Source organism: Heterodontus francisci, chromosome 2, assembly GCF_036365525.1.
Source record: "Heterodontus francisci isolate sHetFra1 chromosome 2, sHetFra1.hap1, whole genome shotgun sequence".
Taxonomy (NCBI): Eukaryota; Metazoa; Chordata; class Chondrichthyes; order Heterodontiformes; family Heterodontidae; genus Heterodontus; species Heterodontus francisci.
The window spans coordinates 203,012,988-203,037,585 of NC_090372.1; the positions used below are offsets into that span (position 1 = coordinate 203,012,988).

Here is a 24,598-nt window from a genome sequence, read left to right on the forward strand (position 1 = left end):
GCGTGAAGAAATTTCTCCTCATCTCGGTTCTAAATGGCATACCTCGTATCCTGAGACTGTGACCCCTGGTTCTGGACTCCCCAGCCATCGGGAACATCCTCCCTGCATCTAGCCTATCTAGTCCTGCTGGAATTTATAGGTTTCTATGAGATCCCCTCTCATTCATCTAAATTCTAGTGAATATAGGCCTAGTCGACCTAATCTCTCCTCATATTTCAATCCTGCCATCCCAGGAATCAGCCTGGTAAGTCGTCTTTGCACTCCCTTAATGGCAAGAACATCCTTCCTCAGATAAGGAGACCAAAACTACACACAATACTCCAGATGTGGTCTCACCAAGGCCCTGTATAACTGCAGTAAGACATCCTTGCTCCTGCACTCAACTCCTCTTGCAATGAAGGCCAACATACCATTCGTCTTCCTAACTGCTTGCTGCACCTGAATGCTTGCTTTCAGCAACTGGTGTACAAGGACACCCAGGTCTCATTGCACCTCCCCCTTTCCCAATCTATCACCATTCAGATAATCTACCTTTCTGTTACAATCAAAGTGGATAACCTCACGTTTATCCGCATTAAACCGCATCTGCCATGCATTTGCCCACTCACTCAACTTGTCCAAATCACATTGGAGCCTCTTTGCATCCTCTTCACAGCTCACATTCCCCCCCCCAGCTTTGTGCTGTTTGAAAACTTGGAAATGTAACATTTAGTTTCCTCACACTAGTCATTAATGTATATTGTGAATAGCTGGGGCCCAAGCACTGATCCCTGCGGTACCCCACTCGTCACTGCCTGCCACTCGTTTATTCCTACTCTCTGTTTCCTGTCTGTCAACCAATTCTCAATCCATGCCAGTATATTAACCCCAATCCCATGTGCTTTAATTTTGCATGCTAACCTCTTATGTGGGACCTTATAAAAAGCCTTCTGAATATCCAAATACACCACATCTACTGGTTCTCCCTTATCTATTCTACTAGTTACATCCTGAGAAAACTCCAGTAGATTTGTTAAGCATGATTTCCCTTTCGTAAACCCATGCTGACTTTTGTCCACTCCCGTTTATGCTTTCCAGTTGTTCTGCTATCACATCCTTTATAATAGATTCTAGCATTTTCCCCACTACTGATGTAAGGCTAACTGCTCTGTAATTTCCTGTTTTTTCTCTCTTTTAAATAGTGGGGTCACATTTGCCACCCTCCAATCTGTAGGAACTGCTCCAGAGTCTATAGAATTTTGGAAGATGGCCACCAATGCTTCCACTATTTCCAGGGCCACTTCCTTTGGTACTCTGGGATGTAGATTATCCGGCCCTGGAGATTTGTCAGCCTTTAACCCCATTAATTTCCCTAGCACTAATTTTTTTACTAGTACTGATTTCCTTCAGTTCCTCCCTCTCATTAGACCCTTGGTTCCTGAACATTTCTGGGAGGTTATTTGTGTCCTCCTTTGTGAAGACAGAACCAAAGTATGTGTTTAATTGTTCTGCCATGTCTTTGTTCCCCATTATAATTTCCCCCGTTTCTGATTGTAAGGGAGCTACGTTTGTCTTCACTAATCTTTTCCTCCTCACATATTTATAGAAGCTTTTACAGTCAGTTTTTATGTTCCCCGCAGGTTTACTTTCATACTTTATTTTCCCCCGCTTAACCTCTTTTGTCCTCTTTTGCTGAACTCTAAACTGCTCCCAAACCTCAGGCTTGCTGCTTTTTCTGGCAATTTTATATGCCTCCTCTTTGGATTTAATACTATCCCTAATTTCTTTTGTAAGCCACAGTTGAGCCATCTTTCTGGTTTTATTTTTGCACCAGACAGGAATGAATGAATTGTTGTAATTCATGCACACGCTCTTTAAATATTATCCATTGCCTATCCACTGTCAATCCTTTTAGTCAAGTTCCCCAATCTACCATGGCCAACTCGCGCCTATTACCTTTGTAGTTTCCTTTATTTGGATTCAGACACTGGCTAGGGATAGGAAAGGAGACTGTGTTGAAGTTACGGAATTTGTTGGAAATGTCAGCATTTGTCGTCTTGATGTTTTGCTGAAGAAGATTCTAGTTATTTCAAGATTGGATATTGCACAGGCATTCTTGTCGGAAGTAATGGAAGAATTGAGGGAGGTAATGGAGAGATGAAGCTACGTGTCTTCAGCATACATGTTGAAGCTGACTCCATGTCTGTGGATGATACCAGATTAGGAAGAGGGAGTTCTTAAGAGGAACTTGCGAGGTGACTGGGGGGTGGAAGGGGGTGGCAAGAAGAGAAACTATTCCATGATGGGTAATAATGGAACCAAGCAAGAGCAGAAAAGCAGAGGAAAGGCGCTGGAAAGTAGTGTGGTTAACCATTTTAAAGGCTGTAGAGAGATTGAATATGTTAGGCTGAAATATATAGGCACGCTCTTAGCAAATTGTTGCTCTTGGCACTCTAATGGTGGATTTAGGTTTTGGAAATACTGCCCCTGCCAGTTTGGCATTGGCTTTATATCACCTTCCTTACTTCATTGATTCACAGTCCTTTGCTGAAACATGACAAATCATTCATGGACCTCAATCACATCTCCATTTTTCTTTCTTGATGCATGGTCAATGACACTTAGAGTCATAGAGATATACAGCACAGAAACAGGCCCTTCCTATCGTGTCTGTGCCAGCCATCAAGCACCTGTCTATTCTAATCCCATTTTCCAGCACTTGGCCAGTAGCCTTGTATGCTATGGTATTTCAAGTGCTCATCTAAATACTACTAAAATGTTGTGAGGGTTCCTGCCTCTACCACCCCTTCAGGCAGTGTGTTCCAGATTCCAACCACCCTCTGGGTGAAAAAATATTTCTTCAACTCCCCTATAAACCTCCTGCCCCTTACCTTAAATCTATGCCCCCTGGTTATTGACACCTCCGCTAAGGGCAAAAGTTTCTTCCTATCTACCCTATCTATGCCCCTCATAATTTTGTATACCTCAATCAGGTTCTCCCCCCCCCCCACCCCCCACCAGCTTTCTCTGCTCTAAGGAAAACAACCCTTACCTATCCAGTCTCTGTTCATAGCTGAAATTCTCCAGCCCGGGCATCGTCCTGGTGAATCTCCTCTGCACCCTCTCCAGTGCAATCACATCCTTCCTACAGTGTAGTGACCAGAACTGTACAGAGTACTCCAGCCGTGGCCGAAACTAGCGTTTTATACAGCTCCATCATAACCTCCCTGCTGTTGTGTTCTGTGCCTCAGCTAATAAAGGCAAGTATCCCATATGTCTTCCTAACCACCTTTATCTACCTGTGCTGCTGCCTTCAGTGATCTATGGAGAAGTACACCAAGGTCCCTCTGACACTCTGTACTTCCAGGGGTCCTACCATCCATTGTCCTCCCAAAATGCATCACCTCACACTTCTCAGGATTAAATTCCATTTGTCACTACTCTGCCCATCTTACCAGCCCATCTGTATCGTCCTGTAATCTAAGGCTTTCCTCCTCCCTATTTACGAAACCAATAATATTCGTGTCATCTGCGAACTTACTGATCATACCTCCTATATTCAAGTCTAAATCATTAATGTACATTACAAACAGCAAGGGTCCCAGCACCCATCCCTGTGATACACCAGTGGTCACAGTCTTCCAATCGCAAAAACTACCCTCTGCCATCACCCTCTGCCTCCTGTCACTAAGCCAATTTTGGATCCAATTTGCCAAATTGCCCTGGATCCCATGGGCTCTTAACCTTCTTGACCAATCTCCCATATGGGACCTTATCAAAAACCTTACTGACGTCCGTGTAGTCTGCATCAATTGCTTTACCCCCATCTACACACCTAGTCGTCACCTCGAAAAATTCAATCAAATTTGTTAGACTCATTGGATCATCAGCAATCCTGAAGAGCCTAACAAACATACCCTGATGGACACACAGGAAAATGATCGAATTATAGAATCTCACAGCACAGAAGGAGGCCATACAGCCCATCATGCCTTTGAAGAGCTATCCAATTCGTCCCACTCTTCCCAAAACTCTGCAAATTTTTCCTTTTCAAGTATATATCCCATTCCCTTTTGAAAGTTATTATTGAATCTGTTTCAAAGACCTGATATTTAAAAAAAGGATTGGTCCTAATAAAGATCCCTAGGGGACACAACTGGATACTTCCCTCTAGTCGAAGAACCAACCATTCACCACTACTCTCTGCTTTCTGTCCTATAGCCAATGCCATTGGCCCTTTAATCCCACAGGCTTTGATTTTGTTAATGAGTCTATTATGTGGTACATCTATCGAATGCCCTTTGAAAGTCCATATACACAATATCACCTGCACTACCTTCATCAACCCTCTGTTACTTCATTGAAGAACTCAGTATAGTTTGTTGAGCTCAATTTGCCTCTAACAATTCTGTGTTGTCTGTCATTTATAGGTGAATAAAACTTGAGGTATAGTGGAAAGCTATTTTTTATGCACATGGTTTTCATGTGATAGGTTGGAATTGTTTTAAAAAGTTATCTAATGTCTGCATAAAATTGCCTGATTCTTTAATTTTTTTTTCAAAGCCTATATATATTCTCTATTCCCAATCGAACATTTTCCTGCAAAAATGGCTTTGGTGGTCATGCTTTTTGAGAATTTTGGATATGTATTTGTTGGAAGGCGGTGCAGTGGTTAGCACCGCAGCCTCACAGCTCCAGCGACCCGGGTTCAATTCTGGGTACTGCCTGCGTGGAGTTTGCAAGTTCTCCCTGTGTCTGCGTGGGTTTCCTCCGGGTGCTCCGGTTTCCTCCCACATGCCAAAGACGTGCAGGTAAATTGGCCATTATAAATTGCCCCTAGTATAGGTAGGTGGTAGGGAAATATAGGGACAGGTGGGGATGTGGTAGGAATATGGAATTGGTGTAGGATTAGTATAAATGGGTGGTTGATGGTCAGCACAGACTCGGTGGGCCGAAGGGCCTGTTTCATTGCTGTATCTCTATAAAAAAAATAAATAATAATAAAGTACTAAGGTAGTGTGTTATTTGCCAATCAAGGAGGCTCTAAGTTGTGCCAAGTGCGCTGTTCTCAGCAAAGGCACTGAGGAACAGCTGATACACCTCTTAAAGGTCAACTATGCCTTCATAGCTTTTGTCATTGTAGAAAGTTGCCCAAAAAGATCAGGTGCACCATTCCTCATCACACAAGCAAAGTTCCTTCTCTTTGACAACCCATATCCTCCCTTGCCTTGGATAAACAGATGACCCTTCCCCACCCCACCCCCCCCCCCCAAACACATTCTGGATATCTGAGCCAAAATCTGGGTTGCAACACTCATCTGAATAATTTTTCTTTGTACCACTATTTTTATTTTTGCGTTTCATGGCTACTTCAAAAAAAAAATCAACATAATTTCACATTTCCAGAGATTTCCTTTCAGCAGAAACACAATGGCATGAATTGTACAATATTTTTTCTTTACTGCCTTACAAAAAAATTGGTAGGCAGCTTGCAGTTTCTTGAACAGTCCCATTTCTGTCTTTTCCCTTTCTGAACCATACATATTTATTCAGCACCATACTTACCATTCCATGTCTCCTTATCCATTGTTGAAGTGAAAACCCAATAAAGGACCTCCTGTAAGTCAAAGTATATAATCACAGTATTTCTGTTGTCCAGTTTGTCAGTGAAAATTGACATCAGATTTCCTGTAGAATTCAATCAATAATTGGGACAATGCGCACAAAATTAGAGTAAATGGAATAGTATTGGTGCAGGATTTGTGGGCAGCGCCAAAGTTGAAGTCTCTTGTTACTAACCTCGAAGAAAGGTGCCCACAAAGATCTAACAATTTCTGTGGCATAGATTTCCCCTTTCACAAAGTCAGTTTGAATCTGGCGCCAAGGCAAGGAGGTCTCAAGGCAGCAGTGATGTAAGCAAGTAAGGTAAGCAACCAAACATATTGAAGTGTTCTCACAGACAGCAAACCAGGAAATAAAATCCACTAAAACCCTTCCTTTTTCACTTAAATTTTTACAGATAGTGAAATGACTGTAGCATACACAAGGGATTACAGTTGAAGCTAAAATATCATAAACATGTTTAAAATTATTTTAAAATATTAGTTTTTTTTATCAGAGACATTTGTTATTGCACAAATATAAAATTAGTCTTTCGGGGCTAGTGAGGCTGTTGAGCAGTAAAAATGAACTTAGTATATTCAACAAGGTACAACTTTTTCAAGAGTTCTTGCAGTGATACTAATAGCGTAAATGAGGAAAGTCTTGCTATTTCAATGATTTATACTTGATTGAAGTGTGGGGAGACTACACCGGTGCACCCCATGGAGAAATGTAGATCCACTGACATTAAGTTATGGATTTCAGCCTTCAGTTGAGCATTTATGGACTCCAGAAGTTGCTGTCAGCTTCAAAGGATTAATGACTGCAAATGCTGGCAGTTTCGCTGTCATTTCAATCTCAAAATCTGGACCATAGACTGGATATTGGGGGTAAAATGTAATTTTGTTTATAAGACAATGGTGTATTAATCATCCTGATGTACTTGGGAAATTATTTATTACAATAATGCATGTGTAGCATCCCAAATTGCCAGGTTATAAAAACCTCTATGAAAGGCAAATAGTATACAAGAGTTTACAATAGATGGATTTCTCAGCATTCAGTTCTTGACACTTGAACTGTTTTAATAAACAATATTTTGATTGCTTCAACAATCGGAAAGTTTTTTCATGCATTATGGTTTTTTCTTCAGCTTCCTTCTTAGCAATATTTGTCATTCAAGTTACATAAACCTGATCAGTTTATCTTTTGTTTCATATTAAAACAGCAAATGCGCCAGAAGAGTAAGCAGCAAGCCAAGATTGAAGCGACACAGAAACTGGAACAGGTGAAACATGAACAGCAGCAACAGCAACAACAGTTTGGGTCCCAGCATTCGTCTGCAGGGGAGGATTCCAACAGCCCCAAAGCAAGTGAACAGGACAATGGACACTTGTCTCCTCTACAGCAGTTGCCCAAAGAAGGATTTACAAGGCCTCGGGTTCCTGGCACTTCTGTGTCAGATGATGTCTTTTTAAGACCTCAGGATCCTCCACCTACCCCAACCAGGATCCCAATGCAGGATCCATTTACTCAGCCCCAGACTTCACAGCCACAGTCACCACAGATGCTTTCTCCAGCTGCTAATTCATCAAGACCGTCATCTCCTTGGGATCCATATGCTAAAATGGTAGGAACACCAAGACCACCACCAGTTGTTAGAAGAAATTCAGTGACTTCTTTAGATTCTTGTGCTGTTCCTCAAGGTGTAACCAGGCCATCCCCAGTTACTGAACAAATCGAGAGAAATAGGCCTTCATTAGCTGATGAGTCGTTTGGGTCACCATCGACTGTTGGAAGTGATCCTTATGCAAAGGCACCCGATACTCCTAGACCCACCATGACAATATCAACAGATCATTTTTCAAAACCATTCGTATTGCTAAGACCTCCTATGAATCCTGATGCATCAGGGAATATGCCAGTAATAGCAAATGATCCCTTTGCTAAACCTGCACTTCGGCCTGATATGTTTCCTAGACTTCAAGTACCGCATAATCGAATGGGCCATCTTGATCTTTATTCAAGATCACATCCTGCACCTAGTCCAGCAGGTGTTGAAGGTAGAAGTGGGCACTTGTTTAAGACACCAATGCCACCACTTCAGGCACCTCAAGATCCTTATGCATCAATGCCTTCAACCCCAAGACGTATTTCTGTTGAACCATATGAAAGACCTGTGTTGACTTCAAGACCTATGGATAACTTTCCACAGAACTCAGTACAGTCTCAGTCCCAGGCAGCCGAGCCTTATGTACAGCAACTACATACACCTCGTCCTGTGAATGAACCATTTTCTCACAGTCAGAGAATTCCCCGGCAGACGCAGAGTGACATATTTGTTCAACCAGGGTCAATGTCAAGACACTCTCCTCAGGATCCTTATTCACAGCCTCCTGGTACCCCTCGGCCTACAACTGATCCTTATTCACAGCCTCCTGGTACCCCTCGGCCTACAACTGATCCTTATTCACAGCCTCCTGGTACCCCTCGGCCTACAACTGATCCTTATTCACAGCCTCCTGGTACCCCTCGGCCTACAACTGATCCTTATTCACAGCCTCCTGGTACCCCTCGGCCTACAACTGATCCTTATTCACAGCCTCCTGGTACCCCTCGGCCTACAACTGATCCTTATTCACAGCCTCCTGGAACCCCTCGGCCTACAACTGATCCTTATTCACAGCCTCCTGGAACCCCTCGGCCTACAGCTGACCCTTATTCACAGCCTCCTGGTACCCCTCGGCCTGCAGCTGATCCTTATTCTCAGCCTCTTGGTACCCCTCGGCCTACAGCTGACCCTTATTCACAGCCTCCTGGTACCCCTCGGCCTACAACTGATCCTTATTCACAGCCTCCTGGTACCCCTCGGCCTACAACTGATCCTTATTCTCAGCCTCCTGGAACCCCTCAGCCTGCAGCCGATCAATATGCACAGCAGCCACTTACTCCAAGGCTGTCTCCACAGCAAGGAGATCCATATTCCCAGCCACCTGGTACTCCAAGGCCTTTAACTGGAAATTGTTTTGTACAATCACCAATTAATCAGAGATATTCAGATCCATATGCACACCCTCCTGTAACCCCAAGGCCAGGTGTTTCTGATCCCTTTTCGCAACCTCCTCAGTCTCCAAGGCCAGTTATTTCAGAGTCGTTCAACCGGCAAACATTGACAAGACCAAGTCTGTTAGCAAATCAAGATCTATACTTGCAACCACCACGCAACAGAGTTCCAAATTTAAAAGATACATTTGTACGACCAGCTGATGTACGTTGTCGAGCTCCTCAGAGTTCCAGACAAGTTGGAATGCCTGATGACACTTTTTCACCCCATGCATCAGCACTGAGGCCAGCTGCAGACACATTTGGACACATGGTACATGACCCCTACGATCAACCACCAAGGACCCCAAGACCTCAAACTAATGACACATTTGTGCCGGGGAGACTTAAGCATGATATTAGTGACCAACAAGGACCTGCTTCAGATTCCACGAATTTCAGCAGCTCCACAGGATCACCCATGAATTCACAAGTGCAGCAGTTTCATAGTGTGCCCCCAACACTAGACCAAGGTCAATCTGTGTTAACATCTGAGACACAGAATAACGTAAACACAGGTCATATGGACACAGAAGAAAAGCAGAGACAGGTAAATCTGATTACATATATTGAACTAGTTATAATAATTTGTGGTTAATTGGTAGAGATGATGCATGAGTAAAAGTGCAATTAATAAATACCTGCTTCAGTTGGAGTGTAGGACAAGGAAAGACCAATTACAGTGATCTGGCTGGTCCCCAAATGTGCACCATTCTCTTCGCCCTCATGATGTTCTTGTACCCCTCCCAACATATTGCCACAGCATCATTTTGCTTTCAAAAGAAAAGTAAATATGTGTTTTATATTGATTGTGCAAAGCCAAGTCCTTTGCAGAAAGTTTTACCAGAAACTGAGAGTCCTTGATGTAAATTTTTCTAATTTATAGCAGGAAGGCTGGTGCCAAAACAATTCAAATCACCTGATTTAGCACCTTATGATACAAGAACATCTTTAAGAACCAGCTGAGGAAAAATACCATTAAATATGGTTTCAACAATGGGATTAATTGCACTTTAACAAGAACAAATGGCATGGAATGCAGTTTGGTAATCATTATTACTTGATTAAGTATGGTACAAAGTATTTAGATTAGTAGCATTGAGCAGGAAAGCCTACTCTTAGTAGCATCCTGTATACAGTATAGTATAATGTAGTAAACTCTGACAGCACTAGAAAAATGTAAAAATAGTCTAAATGGGTGGTTGATGGTCGGCACAGACTCGGTGGGCCGAAGGGCCCGTTTCAGTGCTGTATCTCTAAATAAAATAAAAAATAAAAACAGAAAATGCTGTAAATTCTCAGGTCTGGTAGGACCTATGGAGGGAGGAAGAGAGTTAACCTTTCAGATCAACGACCTTTTGTCAGAACAGTTCAAATGAAAGGTCATCGACCCGAAACATTAACTCCGTTTCTCTTCCCACAGAAGCAACCAGATCTGCTATTTCCAGAATTTTCTGTTGCTATTTCAGATTTCCAGCATCTGCAGTATTTTGCTTTTGTATTAGAAAAGTGTGACTTGGCTGTCAATCTCAAGCAAAGCCAGAATTGATGGCCTAAATGTTGGTCTGTGACAGAACAGCTGTTCTGTACAGGCATGGTCAGAAAGTCAAGTGCACTGTTAACCAGCACTTAGTGAACCAAGATTATTGGAACATACTTTATGAATTGGAAATTTCTCATATACCTTAATACTCCAGTATGATTTCTCATCGTATTTCTGTACTCTGAGAAACCACCAGGGTCATATTTCCTGTCTTTGGGTATGCTGTTTTGATACTCCCTAATAAAAAGAAATTGAACACCAATTTAATATTTGGGAAATCAAGACTACATAATTGGAATTTGTGGCTTACAAATGGGTGTACTAAGTCAACTCTGAACATGATACATTAATTCATTATGTATTTTTCCATGAGCCATTCTGTATCATTTATATTAATTTCTAATGAATTCTATAGACAAGTTTGTACTTTTAAATGTTCAGCAGTTGGAGAACAATATAACATTGTCTTAATGCCTAAAATAGGATAATAAATTAATTGTTTGCATCCATAGTAAAAGTAGTTTGTAAGTGAACTCTTTTAATTTGTTAGAGGCTGAGATTACGGGAACTGATTCTTCGACAGCAGCAGCAGAAGAACGCAGTCCGTCAGGAAAAAGGCCCGCAAGATCAGGCAATGACATCTGCAGCAACACCACTTAGGCACTGGCCACAGGAGGATTTAAAACGTGAAAATGAACTATTTGGCAGACCACCTCCCCCCTATCCTGGCATTGTGAGAATTTCTCATGTATCTCAAGCTGGTCAAAGATTTCCAGGCCCTTTTGCGAATGAACCGCGCAGTCGTTTCATAACTGAGGGTCAATTTAACAGACCACAGTTTTCTGGAGATGTTACAAGGATGGTCATGAGACCCCAAGGTCCAAGGTAAATATGTTTTCCATACCAAAAACCATAAAATTTCCAAGGTTAAATGATCTTTAATTTTGGGACATTAGATTAATGAAAACTAATTTTAATTATAAGCTAGCAGCTGATGGCTAAAAACCAACAAAGTGTTTTGAATAAATATGGTGCTTTGAAAATGCCTCATTTGATTTGAACTAATGCAAAAATTAGTCTTGACTCATTTTTCCTGATGTTCCATGATATAAACCTTGATAGTTAGATAAATGTCAACCCACAGAGCAAATTCTTTTTTACTCGTTTGTGTGATGTGGGTGTCGCTGACTAAGCTAGCATTTATTGCCCATCCCTATTTGCCCTCGAACTGTGTGGCTTGCTAAGCCATTTCAGAGGGCATTTAAGAGTCAGCCACATTCCTGTGGGTCTGCACATGTAGGCCAGACCAGGTAAGGATGGCATATTTCCTTCTCTAAAGGTCATTAGTAAACCAGATAGGTTTTTACAACAATTGACAATGGTTTCATGGTCACCATTAGACTAGCTTTTTTTTAAATTTCAGATTTATTAATTGAATTCAAATTTCACCACCTGCCGTGGTGGGATTTGAACCCATGCCCCCAGAGATCATTAGCCTGGGCTCTGGGTTACTAGTCCAATGACATAACCACTACTTACTCCACCATCTCCCTATAAATGCTTGTAGATAGGTTCCTGTCCTTCTGCATGTTGTGTGATTCCTACAATGGTGGTACTTCAGTAGAAACCTCTTCCTGTTTTAAGCATAAACATAGATAAGAAACTGTAACTCACTCATTGTCATTCTAGGGTGTTAAGCCAATTGGTTTTGCATATTAAATCCTCCTCTTCTCTTCTAGGAACTCTTTTGCAGGAAATGGGCAGAGACAATTTGCAGGTCAGGAACACTTCCTTGGGCAACATCAGATGCAGGCGCATGTTCCCGGCCTTCCACAGCAGCTAAGAAGATCACTGTCTGTGGACTTCACCAGGTCTTTAAACAACCCACAAGTGAACAATGGAGTAATTATTCCTCAACATTTCCCTCCTCAGGGCATGCAAATGCAACAGCACAATATTTTGGGTCAACCATTCATAGAACTACGGCATAGGATGCCAGAAAATAGGCCACGGCTTCCTTTTGCATCATTGGTGCCTTCTACAAGTGGTTTAGATCCAGCAAGCCAGCAGTTAAGACCTGGGGGTGGTGGTATACCAGGGCAGGGTGCTTTCTCTCCAAGTCAAGGACCAAAGCCATTGGACTCTGTGTCAAATCAACAGCAAGGCATACGTAACCAAATGGAAAATTGTAGTAACTTAGATCAACTTAATCAGCACCAACAGCAGCAGATGCATATAAATCATCCAGCCATGCCCCTTTCTCGTTCTTTGAGCAATCCGCTCACCAGTGAGGCTTTTTCATCATCAGTCTCCTTGCCTGCCAGTGCATCTACACAAGGAGACGGTATGGTAGAGAAACTTGATTCTGATGATCCTTCAGTCAAAGATCTTGATAAGGACCTTGATGGGGTGCGAGACCTAGAAGTTAAAGACTTGGATGATGAAGATTTGGAAAATTTAAATTTGGATCCAGTAGATGGAAAAGGTGATCCTGATTTAGATAATTTGGACAACATAGAAACAAATGACCCGCATTTGGATGATCTTTTAAAATCAGGGGAGTTTGACCTTATTGCTTATACAGACCCTGAGCTTGATCTGGGTGACAAGAAGGACATGTTTAATGAAGAATTAGAGCTGAATGATCCGATAGATGATAAATTGGATGAACACAGCAAGACTGAAGAAAAAACAAAATTTGGCCAGGTAGCCACAGCAGGAGAACTATCTGGTTGTTGCCCTGAGAAGGAAGAAACTGCAAAACCAAGCGAAGGGTCCATTGAAAGTAGTCCTAAAGATTCAAAGAATTCTGTAAAATCTGAAACTGGTACCAATGATGATAATCATGATGCTCCTTACAGTGCAGGTACAGCTGAGACTGAGACAAATGATACAATAACAGATAGTGCACCAGCTTCTAACTCTTGCATTGGCGGAGAGCTGGAAATGGCAAAGGAAGAGGAAAGAGTTGACAGTAACCAAGAATCTAAGGGAACTAGCCCATGTTTCAGTGATTCTCAATCTTCTACCCAAACATCTGTCTCTATAGGAAGTAATTCTTGCAGTCTAACTGGTTCTACTCCAGTCCTTTCAGGTTTGTTAACTGAGAAGCCAACTAATTCTGGACTTGCATCATTGGGGTCACCTACCCAGATTGTGCCATCACCTCAGCCACATCCGAATACAGGTATCCCACAGTCGCCTAATATGGCAATCTCCCGAGGACAAATGTCCGAGAATGCGAGAACTCAAAATTTGCAGATGGCGCAAAGGTTAAACCGTAGTTTTTCGCAAGACCCATCTGCCAGTCAGACTTTTTTCCAAGTGCAGCCGCCTAGCCAGAATTACACAGCAGGGCAGCCACCAAGTCAAAATGCAGCTATAACAAATCAACCAGGTCCCAGTAATCTGTCCAGTACACAACAAATTATGCTTCATCAGACAATGGGTTCTCAGGGTCAGCGTGAGCGGCCCCTCCTTTTGGAAGAGCAACCCCTTCTTTTACAGGACCTTTTGGAACAGGAAAGGCAGGAGCAGCAACAGCAGCGACAAATGCAGGCTATGATACGGCATCGGTCCACTGATTCCTTCTTCCCCAACATTGGTGAGTTTGGGCATTAGTTAACCTTGATTTGTAGTGATCAAAACTGGAAATTAATGCTGTGAACAATGGATTTAAGAATGCATTAATGCTTAGAAATACTTAAGTATGAACAATGATCTGGTCATTTTTATTTTGCTGCTTCGTCTTGGTGTGGGAGAGAAAAATTGATTGCTTTTAGTACTATATTTTCACTCATGACCAGACTTTTATGTTGGGTTTTTACCCACTGGTTTTTTCGTATACATCCAATTAAATTGCTGTCATGTTTTCCTGCTACATTGTCACTTGTGAATACAGGAAAAGTTTTTATCCAAGCCTTTTGAAGTCCAAAGAGACTTGGGGGTCTAGGTACATAGATTATTAAAGTGTCATGAACAGGTACAGAAAATAATCAAAAGGGGTAATGGAATGCTATCCTTTATACCTAGGTGGCTAGAATACAAGGGGGTAGAAGCTATCCTTCAGCTATTCAAAGCCCTGGTTAGACCTTACCTGGAATAATGTGAGCATTTCTGGGCACCGCATCTCAGGAAGGATGTGTTGGCCTTGGAGGGAATGCAGTGTAGATTTACTAGATACCTGGACTCCAAGGGTTCAATTTTATATTTTTTTTTCAGTGCCGCCTTATCCCTGAGGCAAAAGTTCTCATGATCTGTCTACCTGTACTCCCAGATCCCTCCGTTCCTCTACCCCGTTTTATTTTCCAATACTTTGTGGATTTTATTTTTCAGTATTTGGTTTTACATGTTGGAATTAACTTACTTTTAAAATGGTGGTGGGTGGACACACATAGCTTTGCAACGCAAGCAAATTGACATACTAAATCAGATCAAAGTGCTATGAGACCAGGAGGCAGTTGATATGGTAGCAAAATGCAAACTCCATGAAGATTTTAGGTCTGCACTGCCATTAGAGCTATGCAAATTGCGTTTTCACTTTGAGCAATGGCATTGTAGTGCTACATCTACCTTCCAGCATTTGATGTCGCTCACGTGAGATAAATGTGCTGTAAGACTATCCGTACTGGAACTGAAGATCAACCTTGTCTGTGTGGCTGAATGCTGACTACATGACACATTTACTCAATTAGCAATCAGAAATCATTCATATGGTCAGTATTGAAATGTATCAATACCTTGCATATCATGCTGGAAGGGCATTCCTTTTTAGAGGGGGAGAAAATTTATAATTCATCTGATAGAGATCCTGCTCCTGGCCCCGAAGTCAAGGTTTTGAAGCTTAATTATTCCTTCTGAACTTGAACACTAGTCTCAGTATTGGTGCCATGAAACTATCATCGATTGTCGTTAAAACCTATCTGGCTCACTAATGTCCTTTAGGGAAGGAAATCTGCTGTCCTTACCTGGTCTGGCCTAAGTGTAACTTCAGACCCACTCTTGACTCTTAACTGCCCTCTGAAATGGCCGAGCAAGCCACTCAGTTTAAGGGCAATTAGGGTTGGGCAACAAATGCTTGCCTTGCCAGCGATGCCCACATCCCATGAAAGAATACTTTTACTAATGTTAAAATGTTTCTGTTGCATTATACTGAATTCTCTTGTATTCTTTTGCAGATTTTGATGCAATTACTGATCCGATAATGAAAGCAAAAATGGTGGCATTGAAGGGAATCAATAGAGTTATGGCCCAAAGTAATTTAGGAATGCCACCAATAGTAATGAACAGGTAAAGATTTCATATATCAGAAAATATTTGCTTTTGTAGGAATTCTTAGTTCAACAGGAAAATGGGCATTTCCATCCGGAAGAAAATCTAATTAATTCAGAGAAATCACTTAGAAATGATGCACAAAAGTGATGGAAAGCAAGCTAAATTTTGCAATTCCCCAGTTTCACAAGAACTAGGAGCAGAAGTAGACCAGGTGGCCCATTGAGCCTGCTCCGCCATTCAATATGATCATGGTTGATCTTGGGCGTCAATTCCACTTTTCTGCCTGCTCTCCTTATCCCTTGATTCCCTGCAAGACCAAAAATCAATCTATCCCAGCCTTAAATGTATTCGATGATGGAGCATCCAGAGCCCTCTGGTGTAGAGAATTCCAAAGATTCAAAACCCTTTGAGTGTAGTAATTTCTCCTCATCTCAGTCCTGAATGATCGGCCCCTTATCCTGAGACTGTGCCCCCATGTTCTAGATTCCTTCTTCCAATTTGGCTGATGCTTTGTCCTGTATTGCATGTTTTCATAACACTACCCCTGACTTCACATCTTTGTAAAACATTCTATGTCGTTTCATGCCTATTTCTTCCTGCAAACATGCTTCTCTGATGCCAGTGGGTGCTCTTACCTCTAATTCCCCTTAACTTTTTTCTTTTCACATTGGTGTATAAATAATTCATTTTATACTTGAACCAACTTCCCCCTTCATCCTGAGCATAGCTCTGTCCCCCAGCACCTGGTCAGCCACAGTTATGCATTCACCAAAGTATTCTCTCCTCCCCAAAGCTAATGTAAATAAATCCTCAGTTATTGCTATCATTGTTTTCTGCCAATAGTTTAGTTTCCCCATCTAATTATGTGTAGTCCTTCCTTCCTATATGACTTTTTTCTGCACCCTGCTTGCTGTCCACCTGTTAGATTCTCTGGATTGCCTCTTTCTGCATAATAAGTAGTACACAAAGTTAAAACAGTTTACACTACCTATAAAATATCCTCGGTTAATTCCCTTCTACACACTCCATTTAACTAACCAGTCATTCATTTTTCTTAAAGCAACCGAGGTACTAGCAATACCTTTGAACCCTTTGCCTTAAACCTTTCCATCGTTTCTGTATATTCTGCTGGAAGAGTGCAAGTTTAACAATTGAGCAAGTGATCGAATTACAGACCTCTATCAGTATGAAGTGTGCAAGAGTAGTCCACTAACTTTGTTTCCCCTCTTCCAATTGGGCAGGAGCCTTGCCCTGCATTGCATGTCTTCACAACACTAAAAGTTGAGCAAAGATCTTTATTGTTGGTTTTGATGTATGTAATTATATGGTGCATCAACTCGATATTATCAAACCCTACTTTAAGATCACTCAGACCAGAACTTCAATCCAAGGTGCCAATTTTCTATTTATTGCTGTCTACACAATGACTTGTCATGCCATATGTTGGTTATGAAAATCAGTGCAAAATATAACTTTTTGGCTATTGTTTTTCTAGTTTCTCCCTCTGCTGTCAAAGGATGGTTGTCGTGAAATTGCTGTGTTATAATTTCTGAAGTCATTCTGCTACTATAGTAACATATGGAAAACTTAACATGCTAAGTTTTATAAGAATTATTGAGTAGGAGCCCACCTGTTGTGTTAAAGTGAGTGATGGGACATTTGGAGGTGAAATTGCCCAAGGTATTTCTTGCACACCTCCTTTTAGCTCTTTATAGAGCAGGATAGCTACTGGTCTGGGAGCATGTCCGCTCTTTTCCTTAGTATAATCGCATTTGGTACAGGGCAACATAGTTTAAAGTCATAGATAATGCAAAAAAAATTTTAGCGCATTTGAGGGTTGAAACCATAATGCATAATTTAAGACACTATTATTTCTGAATGAGTGAAAGTGCCCATTTAAATATCATTGGATTTACATTTTTGTTCTGGTACCATCCAGAATTTGTGCATGAGGTTGATTTTCAATTGAAAGTTAAGAGTTAGCATCTGAAGAACGTACAAACATATGAACAATGAATCGGGGAAATTTCCTTCCCATCAATCTAGGTGATCAAAATTAGTCCAGGAGATCACTCTGACCCTGAATTCCCTGCATTGCCTACCTTTTGTAAGAGGTGATGCTCACGCCACCCAAGCTCTCGTTTGAAGGAATTCAGTGAGTCAGCATTCACTCTAGATGTCCACTATTCTCTGGGAAAAGAACCACCTGCTGACATCTAACCTAGATCTGATTTATACAATTTAAATTTGTGACCCCATTGTTATCTTTTAAACTTCAATTGGACCACCACTAAGTCTACACTTCTGAAGTGTAAAGTCCCAACTGTTTCAGCCTATCTTGATAACCAAGATGCTTTATGCTGGGAATTAGTCTCATGGCCTTCCTTTGCACCCTTTCGAAAGCCTCAATATCACCCACCATGTGAAGAGAACAAAACTGGACACACTGCTCCAAGTGAGGCCTGGCCAAGGTTCTTGCATTAGGAACTCTTGACACTTTTAGATTCATTAAATTATCAGTATACTTAAAGGGCCAAAAATTGAGAGAGACTGCAATGCACCGATCCCCAGTTAAAAGTTTTATGGCAATTTGGTGTTGGTGTTATGGTTTTGGGGCCAACCACTCTTCATGATGTGAGAAGTGTCTGTTAGTTGGTGAAGTGGGAAGTAAGCTACTGGTTGAAGCCAGGGGCGGATTGGCTGTAGCTGTTTGTTCAGAGTGGCCATGACCATTTGCTAATGCTTGGTGGAAATTAAGGATTGGGCAAAAAGTAAAATTTGACCATGATTTCTGATGGATACAAAAATTCCTACACTGTTGTGATGCATTGAAAGGAGTTTCTGTGCTTTGTGCCACGCATTCATATTTGTGTCACATGCTTCAAAAGAATGTTGAGAGTTCCTCAAGGTTTCTTTTAAATAAATGGTGAAACCAGGCAAACAGTTTATATAAGAGGACTATGGAGAATTATGATAATTACCTTCTGCTCTAATGTTAAAGTTTGCATGAAGAAATCAATAAATATTTCTTGGATTTCTAACTGTATTTGCTCTTCTTGTTTCTTACCAGATTTCCATTCGTGGGCCAGCAAATATCTAGTACACAGAGTGGTGATAGTGGACAGAATCCCATTCACCAAGGAGTTAGCCCGGTAGTTATTTAACCAGATAAGCTTTGATATCTCTATACTTACTTCATAAATTCCAGTATGTACTATGTTGTAAACAGCAATGTCAACCTGCTGATTCTTGCCCATAATTGCCCTTTGACCCACTCCAAAGAATCACGGCAGTATAGAAACTGACCATTCGGCCCATAAAGTCAATGCTGGTATTTTTCTCCACGTAATCTACTTGTGTACCCTCCAAAGCAACTTTTTCAAACTTAATGTTTATTGCTTTTTGATATCGTCTTAAACTTGTCCCTTTCTCCTCACCAGTAAATTAATCTATCTCTGTTTACCTCATCATAACCTACTACAATCTTGAAGATTACAATCAGTTAACCCCTTAACCTTGGACAGAGAAAAGAGAGTTTATGGCCAGAATATTATGCCAGCCCAACGAGCGGGATGGGGAGGGGAGGGGGTGCGTAAAATGGAGCGGGAGGCTCCGGAAGGCTTTCTCGACCTGCTCCTGCCTCCACCACCCTTTACGCAGGGCGGGGTGGGAGGGGTGGCGATAAACGGCCTGCCCACCCCAAGCCAATCGAGGCCCTTAAGTGGCCACTTAAGGGCCTTCGCCCGCCTCCACACCGATGTTACATGTGGCAAGCGGGTGTCCTGGAGCCAGGAGAAGATGCCTGACAAAAGCAGGCTGCTTCTCAGCGTCCCAGGGTGGCCCTCGTGATCGGGCACCCTGTGCTCCATGGAGGGCTGCCCCCGCTACCCCAACCGCCCCCAAGACCCAACATGCCCCACTTCTTTCCCCCCCCCCCAAAATGACCACCTTTGTCTCACCGGGGCCTGACTGATTACCCCCGGCGAGGCAACCAAAACTTACCTTCCTTCCTGGCATCTAGTCTTCATGCTGGGCTGTTCTTGAGCCTAATCTGCTAACCCAATAAAGACAGCTCTAACATCAATCTGATTGCACTGGGGAACCTGTTTCTAGACTCTTAAGTGAGACCCTGCTGCTAAGACAACAGGTTACTGCTGCTGTTACTTTGTTGGTCAAGAAAATTACCATGAAGTTCTACTCCGGTGTGACTAGCATTTTGCAGGAAAATTCAGCCGCAGTTAATTTTATTTTTGGCCAATGCTGATAGCTGATCTAGAGTATGATCATTGGCCTCTGTACCCCGTGGCTTGGAAAGGGTGCAGTCAGTCAGGGGTCCTGTTCCTAATTTACTGTCACATTGGGTGGTGGCAAGATTGTGTTTTCTGTAATGCCATCCACAGTGTGTAATTTTGCCAATTCTTTGCACCTTGGTTAGATATGATGTGTAGCAAAGGAACAGGCCACTCAGATTAACTGGGTTCTGCTTCTGTTCATGCTTTCTGCAAGCCTGGTTCATTTAAAGTGGCTGCTTGGACAGGATTCTATAGGCTTGCAGGTACCCATTGAATTGCCTCCCAGCAAGAGGGAGCAACTAGGGAGAGGGGAAGGAACCATTTTGCATTTGTGTAGTGAAACAGGTAAATTACTATTGCAGTGACCTGTTCAATTCATATCCTAGTAACAGACCATTTTTGGAAGAGGAACTTGAACAGGTCTTTAGTCTGCCTTTATCTCTGGGGAAAGCTATGGTACAGGGAGCTTGGGAAGAGAATAAGGGCAGAAAAATAAATTATATTTCAAAAATAAAAATTCATTTATTTTGTGAGTCAGAGTCTTTGTGAGTGATCTGATTGTTTCATGCTTAATTAAACCATTTTCTAGTTTGGAAGTCAATTTCACTGTGAAAAAACGCTGAAATATTGCTTTTGAATGGATCTTTTTCAGGATGGAAATTTGCCACCTCAAATGTCACGACCAAATCCTCCATCTTTTGGTCCAGGCTTTATGAGTAAGTAACAGTATCTTGTAGGTTTTTTAATTACCACTAATTGGTTACCCACCAGTGCCAGTATGACCCCCACCTCAGTCGGAGGCGGGATTGTGTCAAGTAGACAAACCAACACGCACCTTTGTGAAATTCACCACCGCACCCCGCCCCGCACCCCACCTCCAATGCATCCTTGTACCGCCCAGGGCTAGCACTATTGCCTGAGTCAGGAAGTTGTGAGTGCAAATCCCACTCAAGCACACAGTGCAGGCTGATGCTGGTAGAAGTGGTGTCTTTAGATAAGAAGCTAAACCAAGACCCCTGTTCATGTGGCGTAAGGAGTCCCACAGCACTATTCAAAGGAGAGCATTTATCCCTGAGCTAATATCTTCGCAACAGGTTAATGAGTCATTTAGCTGATTACTGTTTGTGGGACTTTGCTGTACTGAAGTTTTTGCAATTACCTACATAACAATGACTTCACATTAACTCATTGGGTGTGAAGCACTTTGGGATGTCTTAAGGATGTGAAAGGCACTATGTATTTGCAACTTCTTGCTTTGTAAAGCGATTTAAATTATCATGGGTTTCACTCTGTAAAATTCTGACCCTCTGAATAATGTATATTCTTTTAACCTATGAACATATTATTGAGTACACTTACTTGGCAGCCATGCTTCTGATTTTGGCATTTGTCTGCCTAGATCATCTGGTAATACTCACTGCTAGTGCAGAGGTTTGTGTGTTTGCCCCTCATTAGACAGGTTTTGAGCTTCATAGTCTGCAGGTCCAGTGGAGTTCTATTTGCGCTGATTCTACACCAGTTCAGTCTTTCATGACCCAGATGCATTTGGATCGTTAGGCAATCAGCATGCTCAGTCTTCTACACATTGTTGAAGTTTTGTAAGTGGTTCATTTCTTGTGTGTTGTTTGAATCTCTTGGCATATGAGAGTTTAAGGTTCTTTTATGAAACTGCACTGTTGGTGTTAGTTTTGGTGTTCTATGATGAATTTAAAGCTCTTAATTATAGATCAGCAGTGTTTGATTTTAGAACATAACACAAAAAAAGGAACAGGAGTAGGCCATTCAGCCCTTAGAGCCCACACCACCATTCAGTGAAATCATGTCTGATCATCTACTTTGACACCATTTTCCTGCACTAACCCTGTAATCCTTAATGTTTTTAATATGTAGAAATCTATCAGTCTCAGTCTTGAACATACTCAACGACTGAGCCTCCACAGCCCTCTAGGGCAGAGAATTCCATAGATTCACCACCCTCTGAGTAAAGAAATTCCCTCCTCATCTCAGTCCTAAATGGCCTGCCCCTTGTTCTGAGATTGTTTCCTCTGGTTCTGGACTCACCAGCCAGTGGAAACATCCTTCCTGCATCAACCCTGTCGAGCCCTATAAGAATTTTGTATTTTGAATGAGATCACCTCTCATTCATCTAAACACCAGAGAATAAAGGTCCAGTCTGTTTAATCTTTCCTCCTAGGATAATCCCTCCATCCCAGGAATTGGTTTGGTGGACCTTCATTGCACTCCCTCTATGGCAAGTATATCTTGCCTTCAGTAAGGAGACCAAAACGCCACACAATACTCCAGGTGTGGTCTCACCAAAGCTCTATAATTGCAGTAAGACATCTTTACTCCTGTACTCAAATCTTCTTGTAATGAAGGCTAACATACCATTTGCCCTTTTAATTACTTGCTGTACCTGCATGTTAGCTTTCAGTGACTCATGAACAAGGAAAGATTTTGCATTCTGACAAGGTAGCCTTTAGAACTCACTCACAATTTTTAATGTAACATCACTTGCAAGTTATTTTTGGGCCAATAACTTGCTGTCTTGTCGTTTTATTCACTGCCACATAAAGGAGAACTGGAATAGGGAGTGAAGATTTTCCTCCTCATCTCAGTCCTAAATGGCCTTCCCCTTGTTTTGCGACTGTGTCCCCTGGTTCTGGACTCCCCAGCCAGTGGAAACATCCAACGGAAACAAGATGCTTACAGTGCCATAGCCATTATTGCTGTTCCACAGAGAAATTTGGACAGTCTCAACAATTATTAATTTTCTATAGTGCAAGAGCCCAAGGAAAACCAGTGACTAAGCAGCAGCTAGCCAAATTAAGGAAATAGATCAGGGCAGATTGGAGGTGCCACAGCAAAGGTTAGCTAGATTGATTTCTGGAATGAAAGGGTTGTCCTATGATAGAAGCAATTTACTCAGCCTATACTCTCTGGAGTTTAGAAGAATGAGAGGTGATCTAATTGAAACATATAAGATTCTGAAAGGGCTTGACATGTTAAGACACTGAGAGTTTGTTTCCCTGGCTGGGGAATCTAGAACACTGGGCAGTCTCGGGATAAGGGGTTGATCATTTAGGACTGAGTTGAGGAGAAACTTGTTCATTCAAATGGTTGTGAATTTTTGGAATTGTCTACCCCAGAAGTTTGTTGATGCTCCATCATTGAGTATATTTAAGACTGAGATACAGATTTTTGGTATCTCGGAATCGAGGGATATGGGGAGCAGGCAGGAAAGTGGAGTCGAGGCAGAAGATCGACCACGATCGTATTGAATGGTGCAGCAGGCTTCAGGGGCCATATGGTCTACTCCTCCTCCTATTTCTTACTTCCTTATGTTCAGATTAAAGGCCAGTGCACTCATCCAAGTTTAGCTGCTTGCGTTTTTGTCTCTGGCTTAAAGGATTGTGGATTGAAGCCCTATGCCAGTATGTGAATTCAAAAACTAGGAAATATAGTTCTGTCAGAATGACCATCCTTCAGATGAGATGTTAAACCAAAGTTCTGTCTTCCTGTTTTTGAAGGGTGTTAAAATCTCATCGCAAGTTTTTGACCCAAATAAAACTTGCAGGTGACATTACATTAAAAATTGTGAGTGAGTTCTAAAGGCTACCTTTGTCAGAATGCAAAATCACCAAACACTGCTGATCTATAATTAGAGCTTTAAATTCATTATCTTAGCAAGCCAAAACTAACACAAACAGTGCAGCTTCCCATGTGCAAACCTTAAACCCATTCATTCCAAGAGATTCAAACAGCATGCAAGAACTGAACATTGAAGTCGAGAACAAGTCACTCTCAAACCTTCAAAACAACTTGCATAAAACAGAGCATGCTGATTCCCTAACGATCCAAATGCATTTGGGTCGTGAAAGGCTGAATTGATGCGGAATCAGCCCAGATAGAACCCACTGGAAGTGCAGATTTTGGAGCTCAAAAACTGTCTAATGAGGTGTAAACAAGCAAACCTGCCCTAGTGATGAGTACTACCAGATGATTCCTCAAAGAGCAGGAATACTTTGAGTGTACATTGGAATGGATACTAACATAGAAATGTAAAACATGTAGACCAGTCTACAAACACAAGTCATTGGTTCTGTGGGAGCATTAATATTAAACATAGAGATGTTTGCATCTCTGGCCATTGCACAAAATGTAGGCTGACACTCCACAACTGAGGGAGTGCTGCATTGTCAACCGTGACGTCTTTCAGGTGAACATAAAAGATCTGATGGCACAATTTCAAAGAGGAGCAGGGGAGTTATCCCCATGTCCTGGCCAATATTTGACCCTCAATTGATATCTAAAAACATGATCTGGTCATTATCACATTGCTGTTTGTGGGAGCTGACTGTGCACAAATTGGCTGCTGTTTGCTACATTATAACAGTGGCTGTTTTTCAAAAGTACTTAATTGGCCTGTTGGGATGTCCTGAGGTTGTGAAAAGCTCTAATAGATGCAAGCTTTTTAATTCCTGCTCTGCTAAAATGTCAAATGGTCAGCAAATGGGAAGAAAATGATATTTAAAAATACTGTTGTTCTTCAGATGATGCACAGAAGAAAAAGTATGAAGAGTGGCTCCAGGAAACCCAGCAACTCCTCCAAATGCAGCAGAAATTTCTCGAGGAACAGATTGGGGTGCACCGAAAATCTAAGAAAGCACTCTCGGCTAAACAGCGTACTGCCAAAAAGGCTGGACGAGAGTTTCCAGAGGAAGATGCAGAACAGCTGAAGCATGTAACTGAGCAGCAGAGTATGGTGCAAAAACAGTTGGAACAGGTAATTTCCCATTTCCAGATT

General features: G+C 41.9%; 1 protein-coding gene across 17 annotated transcripts in view; it reads left to right on the top strand.

Moving 5' to 3' along the window:
* The window catches only part of kmt2ca (lysine (K)-specific methyltransferase 2Ca), a 460,534-nt gene that overhangs the window by 367,819 nt on the left and 68,117 nt on the right, over nucleotides 1-24,598 (top strand). For all 17 annotated transcript variants that reach the window (XM_068015025.1, XM_068015031.1, XM_068015029.1 and 14 more), the window contains 7 exons: nucleotides 6,809-9,232; nucleotides 10,776-11,110; nucleotides 11,965-13,829; nucleotides 15,403-15,514; nucleotides 18,570-18,651; nucleotides 20,444-20,507; nucleotides 24,345-24,577. In XM_068015025.1, coding sequence (XP_067871126.1) covers nucleotides 6,809-9,232; nucleotides 10,776-11,110; nucleotides 11,965-13,829; nucleotides 15,403-15,514; nucleotides 18,570-18,651; nucleotides 20,444-20,507; nucleotides 24,345-24,577 — 5,115 coding nt within the window. The remainder of the gene's footprint in view (nucleotides 1-6,808; nucleotides 9,233-10,775; nucleotides 11,111-11,964; nucleotides 13,830-15,402; nucleotides 15,515-18,569; nucleotides 18,652-20,443; nucleotides 20,508-24,344; nucleotides 24,578-24,598) is intronic.